This window comes from Callorhinus ursinus, unplaced genomic scaffold (assembly GCF_003265705.2).
Source record: "Callorhinus ursinus isolate GAN/ISIS: 27379988/994484 unplaced genomic scaffold, GSC_fseal_2.0 scaffold14, whole genome shotgun sequence".
Lineage (NCBI taxonomy): Eukaryota > Metazoa > Chordata > Mammalia > Carnivora > Otariidae > Callorhinus > Callorhinus ursinus.
Window position 1 is genome coordinate 33,355,936 of NW_027397076.1, and position 22,516 is coordinate 33,378,451.

Consider the following 22,516-nt stretch of genomic DNA (forward strand, 5'->3'; position numbering starts at 1 on the left):
TGAAATACTTTCTTCACTTGACTTCCAGGACAAACTCTCAGGATTTCCTCTTTTTTTCTCTGGCTCTCTTCTGAGTCTCTTTTGTGGATTTCTCCTAATTGTTCCTACTTATAAGTTAAAGTACCTCAGGGCTCAATTCTTGGACCCATACTTTTCTAAATAGATCACTCCTTTGGAAATGTCATCTAGTCTCCCACCACCTATATGCTTAAGACCTCTAAATTTCATCTCCAGCCCCTATCTCTCCCCTGAATTCCAGCCCTATATACCTACCTCCTACTGTACATATTAATATAGGGACATCCATTAGGAATTCTCACACTTAAACATGTCCAAAACCAAGTTCCAAATATTCCCTTCCAAACTTGCTTCTCTCTCAGTTTTCCATGTCTTAATAAAAAACCCACAACTCCATTCCTCCAGTTACTCACCTTAAAAACTCTGGGAGTCACTCTTGAGTCTTTGCTTCTCTTGTCTGACACTGATACACACACACACACAGGTTAAACTTTCAAAATACATATAGAAACCAACACCGAACTCTCCCAATCATTCACTCCATGCCCCACCCCTCCCATTCACTTGACTCTAGCCACACGTCTCCTCCTTGCTCTTCTTCAAACATACGGAGGCCATGAGGCAGAAACAAGTCTAGACCATGCTGTTTCCCTCTGCTTAGAATGTCCTTCGTCCAGATAGCTGCATGGCATACACTGTTTCTTCAAGTTTCTATTCAAATCTCATCCACTCAACTGCTAGCTCTATCAAGCAACCATCATCTCTCGCCTGAATCTCACAATAACCTTACATGATCTTTATATTTCCTCCCTTGCCCCCCACAGCTATTCCCCAGACAGGAGCCAGAGTGATTTGTTTAAAAGTCAGATTATATCACTCTCCTGCTGAAAACCCTCCAGGGGCTTCCCATCACACTCAGAGGAGAAGCTCAAGTCTTTATAACGAATTACAAGGCTCTATGTGATCTGTACCTATTCCTCCACTGTTTCTTTGACCTCATTAGTTTCTATATTCTACTCTCTAACCACATTTACCTCCCTGCTATACTTCAAACATGCAGAGACCCTGGGGTGAAAACAAGTCTAACATATGCTATTCCTTTCTACTTGGAATGCCCTTCACCTAGATATCAGCACAGCTCACCCTTCCCCCTTCAAGTTTCTACTCGAATATCATCTTTTCAGTAAAAGCCTTCTCGGGTCACCCAAGTTAAAACTACAACATCACATAAACTTCCTAACAATCTTGGCTGCCTTATTTTTCTATTTAGTACTTATCACTAACCTACTACATATGTTACTTATCTTGTTTACTGTCTGTTCTTCCCTACAAGAATATAAGCTTCTTGAGGGTACTTTGTCTGTTTTGTTCACTAATAAATTGCCGGAGCCTAGGGGAGAGCCTAGTACATAAGAGGCACTAAGTAAATATTTATTGAATGAACGCATGAATGTTTAAAATAATGAACATGATTTTCAAAAAGATTCCTGGTGATTCTAGCATACAGCCAAAGTTAGGAACCACTGCTCTAAAGACTGCGATTCCTGGGCCTTCTTATCTGCCTCTTATTCCCCCCAGGTGACATTATCTATTCCTGTGGATATTTATACTGATAATACCCAAATTTATATCTCCTAACTAGACTGCTCCAGATTATTCAACTAGCCAATGGACTTTCCATTTGTAGGTCTCACCTTAAGGAATATATAAGTAACACCTAATTCAATTTCACCATACCCCATTCTCCTCATCTTCATAAGTGGAACCACCAATTGGCCAATTTCTCAAGGCAAGAAACATAGTCCCATCCTAAATTCTCTCTTTCCTCTTCATATCCTACATTCCATACATCAGAAAGTCTTATCAATTCTATCACCAAAATATAAGTTGAATGCATTTATTTCTCTACATCTCCACTACTACCATCTGTTGCTTATAGTTGTTCCCACTTATTGGTCTCCTTGTTCCTACTTTACCTTGATTCAACACATTTTCCATACAGCAGAAATACTGATTTTAAAATATAAATAAAACGGTCTTACTTAAAATGCTCCAATAGTTTCTTTTCACAAAATCCAACTTCTTGGCACTAACAGCAAGATCTACAGTCTACCTGTGTATTTTCTAATAAGGCAAATTTATATCAAAGAAAACAAAAAAAAAAGCTTTTGGTAATCTTTCCAAAAAAATACTTCTGAGAAAAACTACTATAGAAAAAGAATGCTTTAAAACCAACTTATTATATATACTTCTACTGGTAGACAGCATGGTACAGTTGAAAGGCTACTGAATTAGGAATTAGACCTGATTATGAATGAGTCTGGGCTGACTAAAGACAATTTACTAACCTTTTCTGGGCTTCAATTTTGTTATCTGCTAAAAATGAAAAAAAAAATGGACTAAAGTATGGCTCAATTCAAATTATATTATGGTGATTTAAAATATCTACATTTTTCCTCCAAATTCCTGGCAAAGTGAGAATAGGACACAAGACAGATTGAGAATATCAGAGCCATTATCACTGCTGCCTAATAAAAAAGGGAAGATGATATGGCATGTGGAAAGAAAAGGCTTGAGGGATGCCAGGCTGGCTCAGTCAGGCGGAGCATGCAATTTTTGATCTCCGGGTCATGAGTTTGAGCCCCACACTGGGTGTAGAGATTACTTAAATGAATAAATAAAACAAAAAAAAGAAAAGGCTTAAAATACTGAATTACTTAATCTGTAAGATCCCTTCCAGTTCAAATATTTTATGTCCAAGCAGGAAAAAACAGTCCATTACCATTTTCCCTACCGAAAGTGAAAACAGCAGGAGACTTCCAACTGGAAACCTCATTTAACCACATGCCTCAAGATTCCCAACGTTTTGCTTTAACCTGAGGAAAGATACAGTTTATTCTGGTATAATTTATTTTTCAGAAAAAAAAAAAAAGGTTCTTTTACAGTCAAAAGTACAGGGGTACCTGGAAGGCTCAGTCAGAGGACCATCCAACTCTTGATCTTAAGATTATGAGTTCAAGCCTCACACTGGGTATAGAGATTACTTACATGAATAAATAAAAACTTTATAATCAAAAGTACTATCACCAAAAAGATCGCATTGGGAGGGAAAAAAACAAGACAACATCGGAGAGGGAGACAAACCATCAGAGACTCTTATTAATCATAGGAAACAAACTGAGGGTTGCTGGAGGGGAGGCGGTCCGGGGGATGGGGTAACTGGTTGATGGGCATTAAGGAGGGCAAGAGCACTGGGTGTTATATAAGACTAATGAGTCACTGAACTCTACCTCTGAAACTAATATACTGTATGTTAATGAACTGAATTGAAATTAAAAAAAAAAAAACTCATCATTTGTCTTTATGTCTACAAATGCTACCAAATTGGGGCGCCTGGGTGACTTAGGGGGTTAAGCAGCTGACTCTCTGATTTTGGCTCAGGTCATGATCTCAGGGTCCTGGGATCAAGCCCCACAATGGCCCTGAGCTCAGCAAGGAGTCTGCTTCAGGATTCTCTCTCTCTCCCCCCTGCTCCCCCTCACTTGCTCACGCTCTCTCTAAAATAATCTTTTAAAAGGGGCAGGGGCACCTGGGTGGCTCAGTTGGTTAAGTATCTGCTCAGGTCCTGATCCCAGGATCCTGGGATGGAGCCCCTCACTGGGCTCCCTGCTCAGTGGGGAGTCTGCTTCTCCCTATCCCTCTGCCTCCTCCCCACCCCCCCACTTGGGCTCTTTCTCTCAAATAAATAAAATCTTTTAAAAAAGAAAAAAAAAAAGCTACCAAACTGGTTATGTTGCACTTTCCAACTATAATTTAGAGATTTTCTTCTTCCATGGGAAGGTAGTATTGACCATGGTGGTAAAAACATCCCCCATCTTTATTTATGAAGCTATAGATAAATCCAAAAGCAATTATCAGAATTTTAAAAATAAGTTCCACTACTATCCAAAGCTATCCTAAAATTATATAGAGGCTAGCTAACAAGATAGTTAAGAGTATTAAAACTGGGTACTGCCCTTAACCATGTGATCTTGGACAAGTCATTTATGCTTTCAATGGTTCAGTTTTCTTTTGTAAAATGGAGATTATCAACAAAAACTTAGAGACATGTACAGCAGTAAATATGCATTCTCTCAATAACTTATACCAACGTGGCCTTTATCATAAGAGCTAGATAACCCAGTACTCACTCTTTGGAAATAAGTCTAATTCTTTTAATGTAAAATTTTGTCAAGCATCTCTTTATGAAATAGTTATTCCTAGATAATAGTTATTCAATTCTCAAACACTGACAAAAATTTATTATCTGAAGTCATTTATTAAAAAAATGAAATTATGCATATTTAGAGACGGTCTGGAGGGATATAAACCAATGTCTATTAACTATAGTTATCTCTGGATGAAAGAAACAAAACTAAACTTTATTTCCTTCTTTTTGCTGATCTACAGTTCCTAATTTTTCTATTAATAAACACAAATTTTTTGTAATAGGGAGACAATAATTTTTGAATGAAATTAATTCCATAAGCAAATAAACCTTTTTTAAAATTCACATTTTGGAACTGGAAATGAAATACATCTGTACTTATATTGAATGACCTCATATTCCTATTGGAAAAGGAACAACCAAGAACATCAAACACACATCCTAATGTACTCTCCAATTCTGATTTCTCTTTTGAGCCCTATCTCTGCATATATCTTTCACTTCTTAAATCTTATCAAGACTTCATTGTAGACCCCTCTCACGCATTTCCAAAATTAGGAAAAAATTACCAATAAGACTTCTATAATCTCTTAACCTCGAATTTCTCTTCTCTTGTTCTTCGCTGACAGATTTCCACTGTAGTTTCATCCTGAAGTATTCGTCACTACAGAAAACAATTTTATACCAAAAAAAGCTATGAACACGGTATTTTTAAAAATTCTGATTGGGTTTTCCTATTAACAATGTATCAAAGCATTTATGATGCCAGTGAAATGTGAGGTTATAAATATGATAGTGAAATGTTTAAAGTTACGATTCATAAGTGAAAATAAAGGAAAAATTAAATAACCTTATACATACCATAAACTTTGCTTAAACAAGTAATGTAGGTATGATTTTAAGAAAACATTCACCTCAATCCTTAATATACCTAAAATTATTCTAGTTATTAAATATTTTAACTACTAAAGTTCTGAATAATTATAAATACAAAGCTACAAATTGCTGTTTGTTTTTTTTTAATGTGACATAAGACTTCCATTTTCTAGCCAGTTTTTTCACAAACTTGTTAATGTGAAACGTCTTAGAAGAACTGGCAATTGGGGCACCTGGATGGCTCAGTCAGTTAAGCGTCTGCCTTAGGCTCAGGTCATGTTCGGATCGAGCCCCGCATCGTGCTCCCTGCTCAGCGGGGAGTCTGCTTCTCCCTCTGCCTCTACCCTCTGGCTTGTGCTCTCTCTCTCGCTCACTCTCTTTCTCTCAAATAAATAAATAAAATAAAATAAAAAAGAACTGGCAAATGTGTTGAAAGAGAAAGGACTGTCTGAAAGTTTAAATATGCACATAATGATTCAGACTGAATTTAAATCATAGGCTAGACTGATGAACTGGGAATAAGAAGGGTACCTGGAAAACTCGTCTAAGTTTTCAAGTCTGAGAAATTACTTAAAAATAGAACCAGTCTTCCAAAAAAAAATGAAAGACTAGTTTATGTTACAAGAGCACCAGGAAAATAATTTAAAGGTAATTAACTTAAATAGTAAATATACTTCTTATGGGACATTTTTATAATTTCATAATTACAAAAACAAATAAATATGAAAGATATATTTAAAAATCCCTATCTAATTAGTTATTTTTCAAGTATGCAAAATGTTTTTACAAGGGAAGTGGAATTTTTTTTTCCATCTTTCTATATATATTCACCAACACAATTGCAGTGAGTGTTTGAAATGTCTAGTTTGAGTAAGTACAGAGCTCATGATTTTTCAATTAAAAAGATAAAAATAAAATTATTTTCCCATACTCTCATCTATTTAAAATAATCATCTAGAAGCTCTATACTAATCTGTATGGGTGAGTTATCTGAATTTCTTTAATGAACACACAAAAGATCTTACTTACGTTTTTTGTTTTTGTAATTGAGTTCTTTCCTCCTTGGTACTGTCCCAAGGAAAATAACCCAAAAGAAATTTCCATGCTTGCTTTCTCAACACATGACTAAGTCCCTAAAGAAAATATGCATATTAAACACATTTGTAAAAAAGAATGCAATACTTTAAGTTCATAAAACTTGCATATAGATACACAGGGAAACTAATATTTAAGAGATAGTTTTATACATAAAATAGCTCAATTCAGTGAATACTAACTTGTTTTTTTACCTCTAGACTCTGAAAATGCCAGAAAGCTTAAACAATGCAGAGTATACAGATTTATAGAAGGCAGCAGGACTGATTAGTCTTTCTAAGTCCAATCCTTCTTAGATAAGGCAACTACCACTGGGGTACATACATGCCTCCTTCACATTACCCACAGAACTTTAGGTAAGGAAGACTATTCTTCCCTAGGCTTAATGGTATTCAGTCCCCACCTCCCCAACCAACCTAATGGGACATCACAAGGATCTCACACTGTCCTACAGGGATTTTAAGGCATCATTCATCAAAAAGGAGTACATTCCATGACTACCTCCACACCTCCCATAAAAAAAGAAAATTTAAATATCAGCAGTTTCAAATATCCTCCATATTAAGGTATTTACCCCTCTAAATATCATCTGCTTCATATTATCTACATTTAAAATTCTTCCTTCAGAATCAATGTTCTTAGTCCATTCTTCCAGTGATACTGGCTCTCTCCTTTGAACGATAGGTCGTTCTCCCAAATCAATCTAAAAGAAGATAAGCAATAAGGAGTACACTTTTAACCAGTGAAATTAAATCAAGGTACATGGAAACCATAACTAAAATACTATTTATTACTCAGGCATGAGTTCTAACATTTCTAATATCTTCCCTTATTTTCTAATGTTTAGTTTATGAACTTTAACAGCATTCCATACATTTTCCTTCCTACTAAACATACAAATAACAGGGTTACAAATTCAGAGACAGGAATACATTTGCTATTTTGAGTTTCAATTACGTCAGTACAAAACATTCGACATGTAAATTACATAAAAGACCCTTCAAATTAAATGGTATGCTGTACTTAAAAAGACAGTATTACTCCACTAATCATATTCTAAAATTAGCTTTTCTTCCAAACTACAATTTGTAGCTCTCAGAATTGATTCATGATCCACTAGCTCCACTTGGTATTTTCTACAGTTTTTTATTCAATTAACAGATGTTGGTAATTTAAAATGCCATTTGTAAGATAAACCCTTTAAATATTACAATTCAGATATTTATAATGTTCTATGTACAGCCTAGAACTGCAGCAAATTCAAAAGTCTTGCTGAGCACATATAAAGATTTGCCATAATTCAGGGCCAAGATCCATCTTACTTAAAAAAGAAGACTCACATGAGCATAAAAGCCCTACAGTAGTGTCCTGACTAGCTGCCTCTGGTCCCTACTGAGAAAACATATAAATTAGGAACAGAACTAAGAACAATATGTAAGGTTCACTATTTACTCACTGCTGTGCACTCAATGAAACAAACAACCTGCTCATTATTATCAAAAAGTAATCAAAGAAAAGAGATCCAACTTATTAAACAGAAAGTATAAGTAGTAATCGATGAAGAACAACCCAAGAATTTCATGGCAGAACAAGTATTAGTTGTTAGATATATTAGTTAGTAAAAAAGTTATAAGGATTATAAGAGGCAGATATAACCAAAATTGAGTTTCTATTTCCATAGCATTCAGTACATGTTTAAAAAGCATTTCTCCTGTTAAAATATAAAAGATATATTAATATAAATCTTCACTCACTCTTGTGATGACTTCAAATCCTGGTTCTTCTTGTTGATTTATCTTTAAACCTGGAATAGCATCACTAAGAAAATCTGCCATTTCTGAAGGCGGTCGTTGATGTGTAGAGGTATCACTGCCTCTCAAACTATCAAAAATGTAGTTTGTGACTTTGGAAAATCCTACCATGGTTGCTGTATAAGGATCCTTTTTAATTTTCTATGTAGTAAGAAGAAAAATATTAGCATTATTAATTCAAATGAAGAATAAAAATACCTTATGATGGGCAAAAGGGCCACGTTTTTTAAAGGGGGGAAATCAGAACTAAAACAGAGTGTTCTAAGATTATTTTAAAATTTTATTTTTTTTCTGGGCAGAAAAATTTATATTTTCTAAGCCAATCTTTTCATTTGGTTAAAACAGAATATTACACAGCAAGGTAATGCTACTGATTGAATTGCAGATAAACAAATGATTTGCAGGCTTTATTCAATCTGCATACATCACAAATATATGCAGTGCTTACTTTCCATTGATGAATGGCCCACAACAGCTTTCTTCTGTCTAGCAGTCCTGCCTTTATGAAAAAAATATTTCTTGAAGTGTTCAGAACCACACTAGTTTAACAGAAAATATTCGAAGGCTAAGCTTTAAAGCTCACAATATTTAAATATTAGCTGACATTTTAATCTATATGATTAATAAATCATGCCAATGAATGTAATTTGTTCTGGATGGTGCTACCCTGGAAAAAGGTTTTTCTATTGCTAGGGTTACTTCTAAATCCCCAACTGCCTACTTATTCATATTTAGCAAAAACAGTTACTTTTTAAAGGTCTTTTAATGATTATTTTCACAATAAAAACTGCTGCCTAATTTTTTACTTTAATCAGTATCTAGCTATCTTGTCCTGCTTCCTCAAAAGTTCCCCTTTTATCTTGTTATCTTCAGAACCAAGAAGAGGATACTTGGAACAGAGTAAGCACCCAAACATTTGTTGAGTGAATAAGTGAATCAATAAACAACCATTTCGTTACTTTACATAAACATTTGAGTGAAAAATAACTTAATTTCTGCCTGTGTTAAGTGCATATTTTTAGCCAAATATAAGAATATACTCAAATACTTTAGGGGGAATTAGATTATCACACCCCAAATGAACCTACTTAAAATGGAAAATAAAAATTCAAACCATATTTTTGACTAAGTTTATCATTAATAAATTCAAAGTGGCTTACCCAGTGACCTTGCAACTAATCAGTAAAAGCTATGATAAAAATCTACTAATGTCCAATTTCAGTATTACAATAAAGGGAAACATTGCTTTAAGAGTAACTAAGAACCAAGGAAGCTTCTGAGTCTTACAAATAATATGAAACACATTATTTCTAAAAAATTAGAGAATTACAGTCCCATAAACTTTACAGAGACACTTGCCTTATTCTGTATAATCTCTGAGAAAGTGAGAGAGAAGTAGGAGGTGTATGAAATAATGGTGTCAGATTAATAACAGATAAATACAAAATGGACTAAGAAACATACTTGTATTAAACCATACGCAGGTTCATCAAGAAGATTTTCAAAAGACTGTGAAAGACTCTTATTCTGACAATTCACAAGAAGTGTTCTTTTATCCTGTGGAGATCTGTAATAAAAGAAAGGATCCGTAGAAAATAACTAGCACACTGCATCAATTATTACCTGAACAATTACTAATGCCTACTTTTCCTTAACAACAATAACAATGAAAATCCCAAAACTCAAATGTCCAGTTCTAGAACTGTTTCCCCTTAATACAATATTAGCAAGTACTTAGTAACTATCTTAAAGGAGCTCCAAAACTACATGAAACATGAAATACTAAATTGACAAATATAAAAGGGTTGAAGAATATTTTTACTCTAGGTAAAGCCAAGAGGACTAAATTGTAATTAACCAAGTTTTTGTTTATAATTATAGTAGAAAAACCTTACAAATGTATCTGTCTTTATCATCATAAAAATTAAAGAAAGTTAAAGCACACTTTGGATTCATCAGTATATATAATATGTACAATACAGGAAAATGTCCTATTTTGAAAGAGTTTCCAACTTCATTCCATAGCTTGGTAGTATTGCAATATAAGATATTAAAAACACAAGATAAAATAGATTATTTGTTAAAGATCATAATTATGCTAACCATAATTATAAACACACATACATGAATATATTTAACAAGGTTATAATATACCATTAAGGTAACAGTATGTTTTTAGTTCTTGCTTATTAATCTCTAGAAGCAAGTTTTTCTGCACATTTCTTAATAACTGCAGAATAAATGCTTTCCAAATAGACATTTAATTTCAAGTAATCAGATAAATTATCCAGTCTTTTTTCTATTCAATAAGTTCTATAACTTAGTAAGTTCGCTATAATAAATCCACAACTTTTCTGTGTTTAAAATAAAACTTAAATGTGTTATGTTGTGGCTATCTACTTCTAGTTTATTATAAATGTTTGAGATAAGAACTTTAATAACAGTTATCTCTTCTCAATTCTAACATAACAGGATGCAACAGCAATGCTGGAGGGGATATGAACTCCAAAGCAGGATCTTATTTTTACACATTCAGAAACAACGCTTGATCTTCAGAGACAACAGTAACTTAATAAGCCCCTTGGCTTTTTAAAAGATGAGGTTGAGTCATTTGAGGTAAGAAAAACATTATGACTTTTAAAAACGTTCAATTTTCATTAAATGTCATTTTTCTGAACACTTACTGGGGTTATGCTTAATATGAAGACTTATATGGTCCCACAAGGCATTTTTAATAAGTCTTTTAAATATAGCACCAGAAAAAGTAACTAATATAGCAATATACACTGTCCTAGCACAGTAGAGCTGGCACTGTGGTTATTATTTGATTTCTAACAAATTAAGTCAAATTATTTATTTAAAATCCAAATAAAGGGGCGCCTGGGTGGCTCAGTCATTAAGCATCTGCCTTCGGGCTCAGGTCATGGTCCCAGGGTCCTGGGATCGAGCCCCGCATCGGGCTCCCTGCTCTGCGGGAAGCCTGCTTCTCCCTCTCCCACTCCCCCTGCTTGTGTTCCTGCTCTCGCTGTGTCTCTGTCAAATAAATAAATAAAATCTTAAAAAATAAATAAATAAAATCCAAATAAAAATTGGTCATCAAAGTCAAAACACTGGTTATGCATGTAGAAAGGGAATAAATTTGTAACCTTTAGCTATCTGAGCTCAGATAATTATTATGGCTCCAGATTTAAAACTGTAGTCAATAAACTAGCAATGGGAAGAAGAAATGACTGCCCAACCAGTAAGCAACCACGGATATTCTTTTAAGAAGAAAGGATTTAGGGGCGCCTGGGTGGCTCAGTTGATTAAGTGTCCGACTTCAGCTCAGGTCATGGTGCCAGGGTCCTGGGATCGAGCCCCGCATCGGGCTCCGTGCTTAGTGGGAGGCTGCTTGTCCTTCTCCCCCCTTTCCTTCTGTCCCTCCCCTGCTCATGCTCTCTCTCAAAAATAAAAAATATCTTTTCAAAAATAAAAATTTTTTTAAGGATTTCACTTTTTATATCCAATGCTCTATGATGAGGAGCTGGGGAAAGCTCTAGGAGAAAGAGAGATATAAGAAATTTAAGACTTGGGGCACCTGGGTGGCTCAGTCGTTAAGTGTCTGCCTTCGGCTCAGGTCATGGTCCCAGGGTCCTGGGATCGAGTCCCGCATCGGGCTCCCTGCTCCGCGGGAAGCCTGCTTCTCCCTCTCCCACTCCCCCTGCTTGTGTTCCCTCTCTAGCTGTGTCTCTCTCTGTCAAATAAATAAATAAAATCTTAATAAATAAATAAATAAAATCTTTAAAAAATATTTGAGACTTAGTTGCCCTTAGCTAAGGAAATCAACAAAAACATTTTTAAAAGGTATATGAGTCAAAGGACAAGTTGTGTATTTCTAGGTAATTGCGGAGCTCATCAAAAGGAGGGTTGGAATTCCAGAATATTGTTACATTTCCACCTGCCAGGTTATCACAATGATTTAATTTGGAAAGATGAAATATTATGGATTTATATGTATATATTCTGGAAATAAAATGGATTTTGGAAGTTGATCTCTTATAACAACATTATTCAAGACTTTCAAAGCAGCAAGACAGAACTTTTAATGATGTAACATCAGCAATTCTATTAGAGCCTACTGAAGGGCTTAAAGAAAACTATTGTCTAATATCACAACTATACAAGTATATCTACTGAAAAATCAGAAGTATTTCCCAGGCTTTGGAGTAAGCCTCTCCCAAAACCTCAGAATAAATTCAGAAATGATAACAGTTGAAGAATGTTTTGTGTGCTGAGATGTAGTGGTAACTATTTTCCATTGCTACTGAGAAGGACCAATATGGAAAGCTAAAGAAATAAAAATATCACTGCAAAGGCTCTATCAAAAAAGGTTGATAAAATAAAAAAGTACAAAATATTCACAAAACTATATATATAATATATTCTTATTTTATACATATAACTCAAAGGGAATGAGGGTTTATAACCTAATCTTATAAATGGTGTTATATAATACGAAATATCTTACTGCTTATTTATATATTAATGTAAAAATGGCCCAATATACAAAATAATTTTAATGGAACCTTTCTATCACAACCTTCATTCATATCCTAGCAACCAACTTGGTTCCAGAAAGGTGACATAAATGCATTTGTGATTAATTCTTTACCCAAGTATCATGTTTTAAATGGTGATAAATCAAAGAACACTAACAAACATGAATGAAAAGGACAATTTGTTTTTCCCAGAAGATAATAAAACCATTTGAGAAATAACAAGTCTCAAGAAGCTAGCCTATTTTGCACTGCCTGATCCAGCTGGTGAGAATGAAAGACGGAACTGTGTGTGCACAGCTGGCCCAGCCTCATTCTGAGTCTTATAAGGCTGCACATCCCCAGGACATTCATGATTTCTGTTCATCTGTACGGTAAGGCCTTTAATTCGTTAGGGCAGTATTAGGAAGAGAAGATGGCCACAAACACAAGCCACATCATTCAATTTAAGTTAATCAGAAAAAAAAGAGAATGTGGTCTCTCTCTGTTGGTTCTGAATTGAAAAGAAGAAGGGTGACGCTGGCATAGACTGCCTGGCACCCCAGTGAGGCTGCAGAAACCATGGTTTTCTGGAACTATTCTTCTTCCTTCTAGTCTCTACAACAATCTCTGACCACAGGAACATGACTCTGGAAACATCATTTTGCTTAAGATAACTGCTCTGGGGACAGGAAATGAGATTGCCATGGCTGACATCTAGTAGACTGAAAAACCAAGAATATTTGGTAATTTTCATTTCTTTGGAGTTCAAATTGAGAATTCCATTTATTTAGATCATAACTAATGAAATAAGGAACAAGGATCTTTACTATCTCCCTAAGAATCTGAAAGAGATGGCTTATACAAATATGGCATTTCTTTAATGTCAGTGACAGTTTATTTGGAGTATCTATATTCTACCACTGAGGCTCAACATATAATCTCTAGTGAGCTCTATAGTGCAATATAACTGGGTATAATTTATGATGGTAAAGAGAACAGGAAGTGTTTATTTTCAGCTTAGGGTACAGAGGGGCCTTGGAGATAAAAAATCTGATGTATTATTCTTACATATTTCAGACCATCTAGGGGGCAAAGAGTAAATCAGCCCCCAATATCACAGAAGAACACACAGTGGAGAAGTGGCTGGTATTAGCAGTGGTTTTTGAAGGACTCACTTTAGGCTATCTCTCCCTACCACCACCTTCCCCGCCTCCCCCCCAGAATGGCCACATCCCTGGTTGACCATAAATTGAAAGATAAAGCCCAAAAGGAAGAGAGGAAAGTATAGGGAGGGAGGTCAGTCCCTCTGTTAGGTTCTTCTCTTTGACCAGGTCATTAAAGGTTGCAATTAATCACTGATGCTCATATCACGTCCCATTTTATCCTTCCCTTAATTTCATTCTCTCTCAGAGCTAAAATTACTGACACACAAAAAACTTAAAAAATATCCTATTATATGCTGTGACAGTGCTACACATCTCTTATCTGGAGTACTTATTACAGCTAAAATGCTACATTTATTTGTATAAATAATGTTTGTTTCTCCCACAATAGTACAAACTTCATGAAGGCAGGGCCCATATCTTTTCTGATTATTGCTTTTTCCAGCAAGTTAGCACAGAGTGTCTAGGACATAAGTGGCCCTCAAAAATAAACTTGTTGAATGAAAAATTAAAAAAATATATATATATATGGAGGAACACCATTCCCATGGCTTCGTGTTTTAAAATGGAAATTTGCACTTCTATTAAACTCTCCTTCACTAGGACGTATCTGATTACTGAGATCAGGAAAGAGTTAAGGTGCATGTTTGGCATAAATAACCCCTTCCAGGCTCGCTCTTTCTCTCTCTCTTTCTCTCTCTCGGATTTGCCTACCAACCCATAGAAGGGGCTTTCTAGTCTGCTTTCATTCACATTGTAAATAGTCTGTCCTCAATAGGAAGACCTGTGGTTGTTCGAAAATAATAACTGGGTGACTTCAAAACTACTTTGGGGTGAATTATGATGCTGCTCCACATCTAAGCCTCACTAATAATATTTTTACCATCATCTGATTCCTATATTTACTCCTTACTTTGTTACCTTTTCTGTATTTGTAAAGAGGTTTCATTTACAACCTCATTAAAACATCACCAACACACATTCAAGGTACACATACTCTTATAAGCACCTAAGTGATTGTTGAGTCTATCCTTGAACCCACCCAAGATAGAAAATTCTCTAACCCCTGAGCTACAACCCTTTTCCTCTAATTGCTCTTTGGAGCCATACAAAACAAATCTATGATATATTTCTTATAACAACTCTTTCAAAATTATTTGTAGAACTGGTTAATTACTATGCCATTTATTCATTCAACTGAAATTTATTGTACAAATACAGTGCCAGGCATTGTGGCTAGGAACTTAAGTGAAAATGTAAACAAAATAGATGCAATCTCTGCTTTTGTGTGCATATATTCTAGAGTAGAATATTAAAAAAGTAAAGAGATAACATTATTCTATTAAGAGTTGTGAAGGAAGCAAACAAGGGAATGAGACAATGAAAAAGAATGGGGGTGGGAACCTACATTACTTGGGAGAGGGGGCATCCAGAAAAGCCACTCTGAGGAAGTGACATTAAACTGAGACGTTAGGATCAGAAAGGGAGAAGAATATTCCAGGCAAAAGAAACGGCATACATATAGGACTCTAACTCAAGAGTCTGGGGCATTTCAGGAACTGAAAGAAAACTATACAGCTAGAATATAAAAGAAAATGGCATGAGGCAAGGCTTAAGAGATAAACAATTAATAAGGCAATGCAGGACTTCAATGACCATAGTAAGTTTGGATTTTATTTAATGTTGCACCAAAACTCCCCTTCAAGTTAAATCCCTATACCCTTCTAATGCTTTTCATGATACCACTCTGATCCCTCTCATTACACTGGTCATCTTTTCTATGTAGTATAGTCTAGCACATTTAAAATGCAATGTTTAACACCAACCCTAGTTCTCCAAAGTAAAGACCAGTAAAGGGTAGAGAGGAACTACCACTTCATCCTAAATACTATGCTTTAATCAGTGGTCTCAAATTGAATGAACTCTTTTCTGACAGTTACATCACAACACTGACAGATACAGAACTTGCTATGATACTAAAACCCCCAAGTCTTTAACACCTGCTATTCAACAGCCAAAACTTTTGCTCTAATCATGCCCCTCCTGAAATCTTCTTAAACGCCCTACCCCCACCCCCGGGAGGTAACCTATTCAAAGCTTCCACTTCAAGATCCAAGACCCACATACTGCCAATGAGGCCTGACTTTCTTATGGATATTGATACTGATTTATGCCTAGTGCCAGCCAGAGATGGTCAACATGGTAGGAAGGAGAATTTCATATCAGAAAACACAGCCAAAATTTTCCAACTTTTGGATCACTACTAGATTTATATAATCTAAATTCAGATATTATGTTACTCTATTATAAAGTGACATTATTAACAAGGTTAATACTCATCCCTACAGCTCCCCAAACTAAAAATCTCAACTTCTCCCTTCTTCTCACCTCCACATACCCACTCAATCACAAAATCAAACCCTAAATATTTTTCTCCAATACTCTCTCTTTCCTGTCACTCTCCTAATTCATGCCACTATAATCTCATCTACATGACTGGAACAAACAGCTAAAACAATTTACAAGATCCTCATGCTCTGGCATTTACTCAGCTCTCTGGCCTCATCTTTAAATTTGGTACCCTCTGTCCCCCAGTATGCAGACCTGTGATATTCAACTACTCTGTTCTGTGATTTCATCATGTTTTATATTCTTCCCTCTATCTAAAACATCTCTCCCTCAAATATGTCCTTCTCTTTCATGCTAATGTTCACTCATTTGTCAAATTTAACACACATACTACTTCCTCCAGAAAGTCTTCCCTGAACCCTAACCAACCCCTAGTCTGAATGAGGGACCCTTCTTCCCTTCCTGGGATCTCTCAAAGCACCTTGTACTTCATTTTAGTTCTTGAGTTTTATTGCCATTTACTGGTTGGCACCCTTCACAAGAACTCTCAGATACCCAGGAATAGCCTGTTGTGTTCACTACTTATCAAGCAACTAGCACAATGCTCAGAACTCTGATACCCAAAATATATTTGTAGGGAGTGAAAGCAAGGAAGAGTATGTGTGTTCAAATGCACATAGGTGAATAAATATAAGACACCAGATTTTTGGAACGTGAGAAAGCCCTGTCTTCCACACCTATAATAATTTTATAAAGGCCTTGGATTTGCTGGGTTTAAATATGCAACAGTACAAATAAAATTCTATCTTTAACAGACAATATGTAATTAAAGGTCAATTACATAAATATATAATCCATAAGTTACTGATGTATCATCATTCATTTAAATGTGTATAAAAAATACTGGACCACTCTTTTCTTTAGAACAGTAATAAGGTGGTAAGTTGCAGATCCAAAGTACTAAAATGGCAAAATTTTATTCAATCATTCATCCAAAGCAGTCAATATCCTAGAAAGAACAAAGTTGCTTGCACCCTCATCTGCACACAGGTCACTGATGCCCAATGACAAGTAAAAATTGCTTGCCTTGGGACCAATACAATAATCCAGTTTCAGTAAGTAGAAAATAATTTGATACTTACTCACACAATACCACATATTTTTCAAGAGAGTCAATCAGTAGTTTGCTATCTCCTTGATGAAAATGCAGAGCAGGGAGAACGACGTCATCCTTTAGACAGAATACCAAATACGACCAGCCCATACCCTCTTTGTTTTGCTTGATTGATTTCAGGTCTGTCAAACTGAACAGGAATGACCATTTGCTTTTCCCATTTCTATGACTTGGAGCATCTTAAAAACAAGAAAGTGGGGCAAAATATTTTTGTTCACCTTTTTAAAAGGTACTGATAGTGCTCTTCATGACTGCCTAATACTTGTTGAACCTAGGGAATGACTATAGCATTCATATTACTATGGTTTCTACCTATATTAGAAATGGCAACATGCATTTTCTTAAAAGAACAGTTTTGAAAATAATCATCTTACTGCATACAGAGTGAAAAAATATTACCCCAATTTCAAATAAAAGCTTGCCCAAAAATGACTATGGCTTTGGAAGCAGGCAGGCTGGATTCAAATTACAGCATCACCATCTTACTAAGTGAATGATCTAGGGCAAATAACTGAATCTCTCTGAGCCTTGGTTTCTTCATCTGTAAAAATGGAGATAATTATACTTACCTCCCAATGTTATTCTAAGAATTAAGAGATAATACTTGTCACCTAACTAGTATAGTGTCAATTATATAGCAAATACTCAAAAAATGTTAATCTTTTCCACTGCCCACTCCCCACCCCCGCCAAATACGGATGGCATGATGCTCTTGGAGAGTCATTAAAAATAAAACAAAAAACCTTTACTTCCTCACTTCCTTTTGCAATTATTTTTACTAGACTAAGGTAAGGTAAGTAACACTGGTATAAAAAATTAACACCGGAGTAAATATACCAACAGACATTTTATTTACAAAAACCCAGAGAGCAGTGAGGAGTTGCAGATGAAAATATAACAAAGTTGTGAGTGCTTCAAAGAGAATGAATACAGTGCTTGCTTCAGCAGCACATACACAAAATTGGAATGATACAGAGATTAGCCTGGCTCCTGCGCAAGGGTGACACGCGCATTTGTCAAGAGGTCTGTGTTTTTTTAAAAACAGAATGAATACATTCAATCTTCCTACTAAATCCATCTACTAAAGTAAGACCTCAGTTCAACCCAAACTACAGTAACATAAAATAAAGTATTTTCTGAGGTTGTGGGCTATTTATGGAAGCTTAAAAATCCTAGGCTTGTAAACAATATCATACCTGATAACAAGCAGCTTAAAAAATATATTAAAAAAATGTAAAGAACAAAGGGAAAAATGTTACTTTCCCACTACTACTTACAATTTCTATCCAAAAATGCCATTTTGACCTGTTTTAACTTGGGACATAAGCATGTCATGTCTCTGAAATTTTAAAAATCCATTTCTCTAATGTTATTTCCTAAGAAGTATTGCACTATTCTATTATTCAAGATCTCAGTTCCATTCCACGCTATCAACTCCACAAACATAAACTGCATAGAAGATATGTGCTTATAGAACTTGATCAAAGAAGAGATTAGTGTTGACCTGCATATATGTCACCTTCCTATATAGTCAGGAAACCATAGCTCCACCAGCTCCAACAAGATCTCCTAAATTGACACAAAGAAATCTACAGCTTACAGAACTTCTACCTACAAGGAATACAGGCACCATCACTATTTCATGGACACTTAAGTATCATTTGAAAGAAGTCCAGAAAGGCTAAAAAGTAATTTATCTCTACAGTGACCTGCCTAGGTTCCACACCAGTTCAGATGGTGAACTCATACCTAAGGCTGATCCTAGATTAAGCGCCACGTGCCAACTTGACTACCATACATCAAATTTCACTAGAATTTATATCATAGAGCTCATAACACCACTACAAGCTAATATCAAAATGAAAACAATTCTAGAATTTCAATGTCTTCCTGAATCATTTACATATTAATGTATTTAGGACTACTAGATCATTTGCAAAGACCAAAAATATTTTCAAAGCAACGAAAAACTAGATATAGACTATTTTTAAAATTAAATTCTTAAATTACATAGAAAGACAATTTAAATTAATGCATGAAAATCATATGGAGAATATAAATACATGAAAGCTATATGAATTTTCAGGAGTTTGTACACATTCAAAAGTAAAATTTTTACACAGATTTTCCCATGTTAATGGAAGAAACACATCACATATGGAATAGAAAATGCCTTACACATTTCCTCACTTGAAGCTCTGATAAACAATGAAAGAAACATTACAAGTCAATTCTGGAAGCCCCTTTACTTGAATATAGTAAGCTTCATGAGAACAAGAACTTTATTTTGTTCATAATTATATCCCCAATGTCTAGAAGAGTAAATAACACATAGTAGGTACTCAAAGTTGCATTGAATAAATTAATAATCTAATACCAAGTCAACATAAAAGAAATCTGCAATTTAGTCTACCACCGATAGCCAACCAGAAATAGAAAGGGTTACACAAAGGAAACCTAATGAATCCAAGAGTTAACTCAGAATTTCCTTTTCTCTCTTAAAGAAAGGTAAATAAAACTAACTAGTTCTGGGACGCCTGGGTGGCTCAGTCGGTTGAGCATCTGCCTTTGGCTCAGGTCATAATCCCAGGGTCCTGGGATCAAGCCCCACATCAGGCTCCCTGCTTAGTGGGGAGTCTGCTTCTCCCTCTCATTCTCCCTCTGTGCCCACACACTCTCTTGCTCTCTCTCTCTCTCAAATAAAAATCTTAAAAACAAAACAAAAACACATTAGTTTTGATGAATGATGTTACCAAACACACGTAACACGTATCCCCAACACAATGACATGGGAAAACTAACCGTAATAGCGTAAGAGTAAAACTAAAACAGTTCAGTAAGTCCCTGTATGTCTTGAATAGAATTAACACCGAGGACATGACATTTTATTTGGATGGGTGTACAGAACATGATGGGAGTCTACTGTTCTGGTAAGAAACATTTTCAAAACATTTGATCTGCTATATAAAAACAAAGACTTCATAATAGAAACTCTTAAAAAGTATAAAGAAAGTTAAGTCTTTGATAGTCAATTTTTTAAGTTTTGTCCCAATTTCCTTTGTCACACAAAAAAGTAAGAAGTAGGGGCGCCTGGGTGGCTCAGTTGTTAAGCATCTGCCTTCGGCTCAGGTCATGATCCCAAGGGTGCTGGGATTGAGCCCCACATCGGGCTCCCTGCTCCGCGGGAAGCCTGCTTCTCCCTCTCCCACTCCCCCTGCTTGTGTTCCCTCTCTCACTCTCTGTCAAAAAAAAAAAAAAAAGTAAAAGGTATAAAATGTGAGAACTATAAAATGAATAAAACTAGAAAAAAATACTTTTTAAATATATAAAAATGTTTCATAATGGCATAAATTTGAGTTTTGAAACATCAAGCTTAGAAAGTGTCCCCCTTGGATAAAGAAGATGTGGTATATATACACAATGGAATATTATGCAGCCATAAAAAGGAATGAGATCTTGCCATTTGCAACGACGTCTGGAGACGACATCTGGAGGGTGTTATGCTGAGTGAAATAAGTCAATCAGAGAAAGACATGTATCATATGACCTCACTGATATGGGAATTCTTAATCTCAGAAAACAAAGTGAGGGTTGCTGGAGTGGTGGGGGGTGGGAGGGATGGGGTGGCTGGGTGACAGATATTGGGGAGGGTATCTGCTATGGTGAGCACTGTGAATTGTGTAAGACTGTTGAATCACAGATCTGTACTTCTGAAACTGAAACAAATAATGCAACATATGTTAAGAAAAAAGAAAAAGAAGAAGATAGCAGGAGGGGAAGAATGAAGGGGAGTAAGTCGGAGGGGGAGACGAACCATGAGAGATGATGGACTCTGAAAAACAAACTGAGGGTTCTAGAGGGGAGGGGGGTGGGGGGATGGGTTAGCCTGGTGATGGGTATTAAAGAGGGCACATTCTGCATGGAGCACTGGATGTTATGCAAACAATGAATCATGGAACACTACATCAAAAACTAATGATGTAATGTATGGTGATTAACATAACAATAAAAAATTTAAAAAAAAGTGTCCCCTTTAGGAAGAATTTTTGATGAAATGTAATTGGATGAGACAGTCTGGGAGAAGAAGGGATGGGATGAGGTGGAATGGAATGCACTACACTTCATAACTCCTGTTCTGTCAAATATGTGCATGTGTATGCATACTAGGCCATACTATGTTCAATATTGTTTTCTACTGCTATACATTCATAAAATTTTTTAAATACAGAGAAAAAAAGAAAATGTCTTTTTTTTTTTTTTTAAAGATTTTATTTATTTGACAGAGAGAGAGACAGCAAGAGAGGGAACACAAGCAGCGGGACTGGGAGAGGGAGAAGCAGGCTTCCCGCTGAGCAGGAAGCCCGATGTAGGGCTCAAGCCCAGGACCCTGAGATCATGACCTGAGCCGAAGGCAGATGCTTAACGACTGAGCCACCCAGGCACCCCCAGAAAATGTCTCGTTAACTTTCAGTAATTGCTAAATAAAGACTCTATAAGTCACAGCGCATGGCCAAGTCATATAAGCAGTATTTACATCTGTGGTTTTTTGCTAAACTACACAGCTACACACAGGTCCTCAGTTCTGTACATTAAAATCAACAGGACAGCATTTAAAAAACACAAATACCCAGTTTCCATCCCCAGAGTCTGATTTAATTCATTGGGATGAAACACAGGCATTAGTATTTTTTAAAAAGCCTAACCTACCCAGGTCATTTCAATGTGCAGCCAAAGTTGAAAACCACTAATCTAAAAAGACGTTTATTGTCAGATTATGCTCTTCTCATACACGTAATGCTTCTTTCTTTTATGAAATTCTGAAAATTCATTCCTTTGTTCTTTCCTATAGCCTGTCACTTTCATTTTCAAGGATTCAGTGATATTAGGCAACAACAAACAAAAAACATATTCCAGCCAATTGTGGCCAGCTTTTCTGAATCTGGGAAATGAGGATAAATCATAAACTGAGACTAAAATGAGTAAGACATTAAATGTCTTTTTAGTTATAAAACACAAATTAATCAATAAGGAAAAAAATTTTAACTCTGTACAAGTATTTATTATTTTTAAAAGAATCACAAATAACACACCATTAGTATATGTGTTCTTTCAGGCTGTTAGCTTGGCTCTTTTTTGTTATCTACATGTAGATAATCATCACACAGAAACACAGATTTAAATATATACATGTAGTATATAAAGGAGAACAGTCACTGAATATATATTGTAATGAGCTGTGAAGATATCAGTAAGCACTGAAATTAGAAAAGTATGGTTTAGTGGTATACTCCATCTCCCCCTGGTGC

The 22,516-nt window shown here is 35.6% G+C and overlaps 1 protein-coding gene and 1 non-coding gene across 4 annotated transcripts in view; one reads left to right on the top strand and one right to left on the bottom strand.

Annotated features, from left to right (window-relative positions):
* Positions 1-22,516, bottom strand: part of TBC1D15 (TBC1 domain family member 15) — an 81,097-nt gene that overhangs the window by 26,683 nt on the left and 31,898 nt on the right. For 2 of the 3 annotated variants that reach the window (XM_073900658.1, XM_073900657.1), the window contains exons 5-11: positions 17,179-17,389; positions 9,472-9,574; positions 8,456-8,506; positions 7,951-8,148; positions 6,771-6,899; positions 6,131-6,234; positions 4,795-4,889 (exon numbers count right to left, since the gene is read on the bottom strand). In XM_073900658.1, the coding sequence (XP_073756759.1) occupies positions 4,795-4,889; positions 6,131-6,234; positions 6,771-6,899; positions 7,951-8,148; positions 8,456-8,506; positions 9,472-9,574; positions 17,179-17,389 (891 nt within the window). The remainder of the gene's footprint in view (positions 1-4,794; positions 4,890-6,130; positions 6,235-6,770; positions 6,900-7,950; positions 8,149-8,455; positions 8,507-9,471; positions 9,575-17,178; positions 17,390-22,516) is intronic. The other variant, XM_025883021.2, reaches the window with a different exon arrangement.
* LOC112832751 (U6 spliceosomal RNA) lies at positions 18,143-18,245 on the top strand. Its single transcript, XR_003210446.1, has one exon. It is a non-coding gene; the product is annotated as a U6 spliceosomal RNA (small nuclear RNA).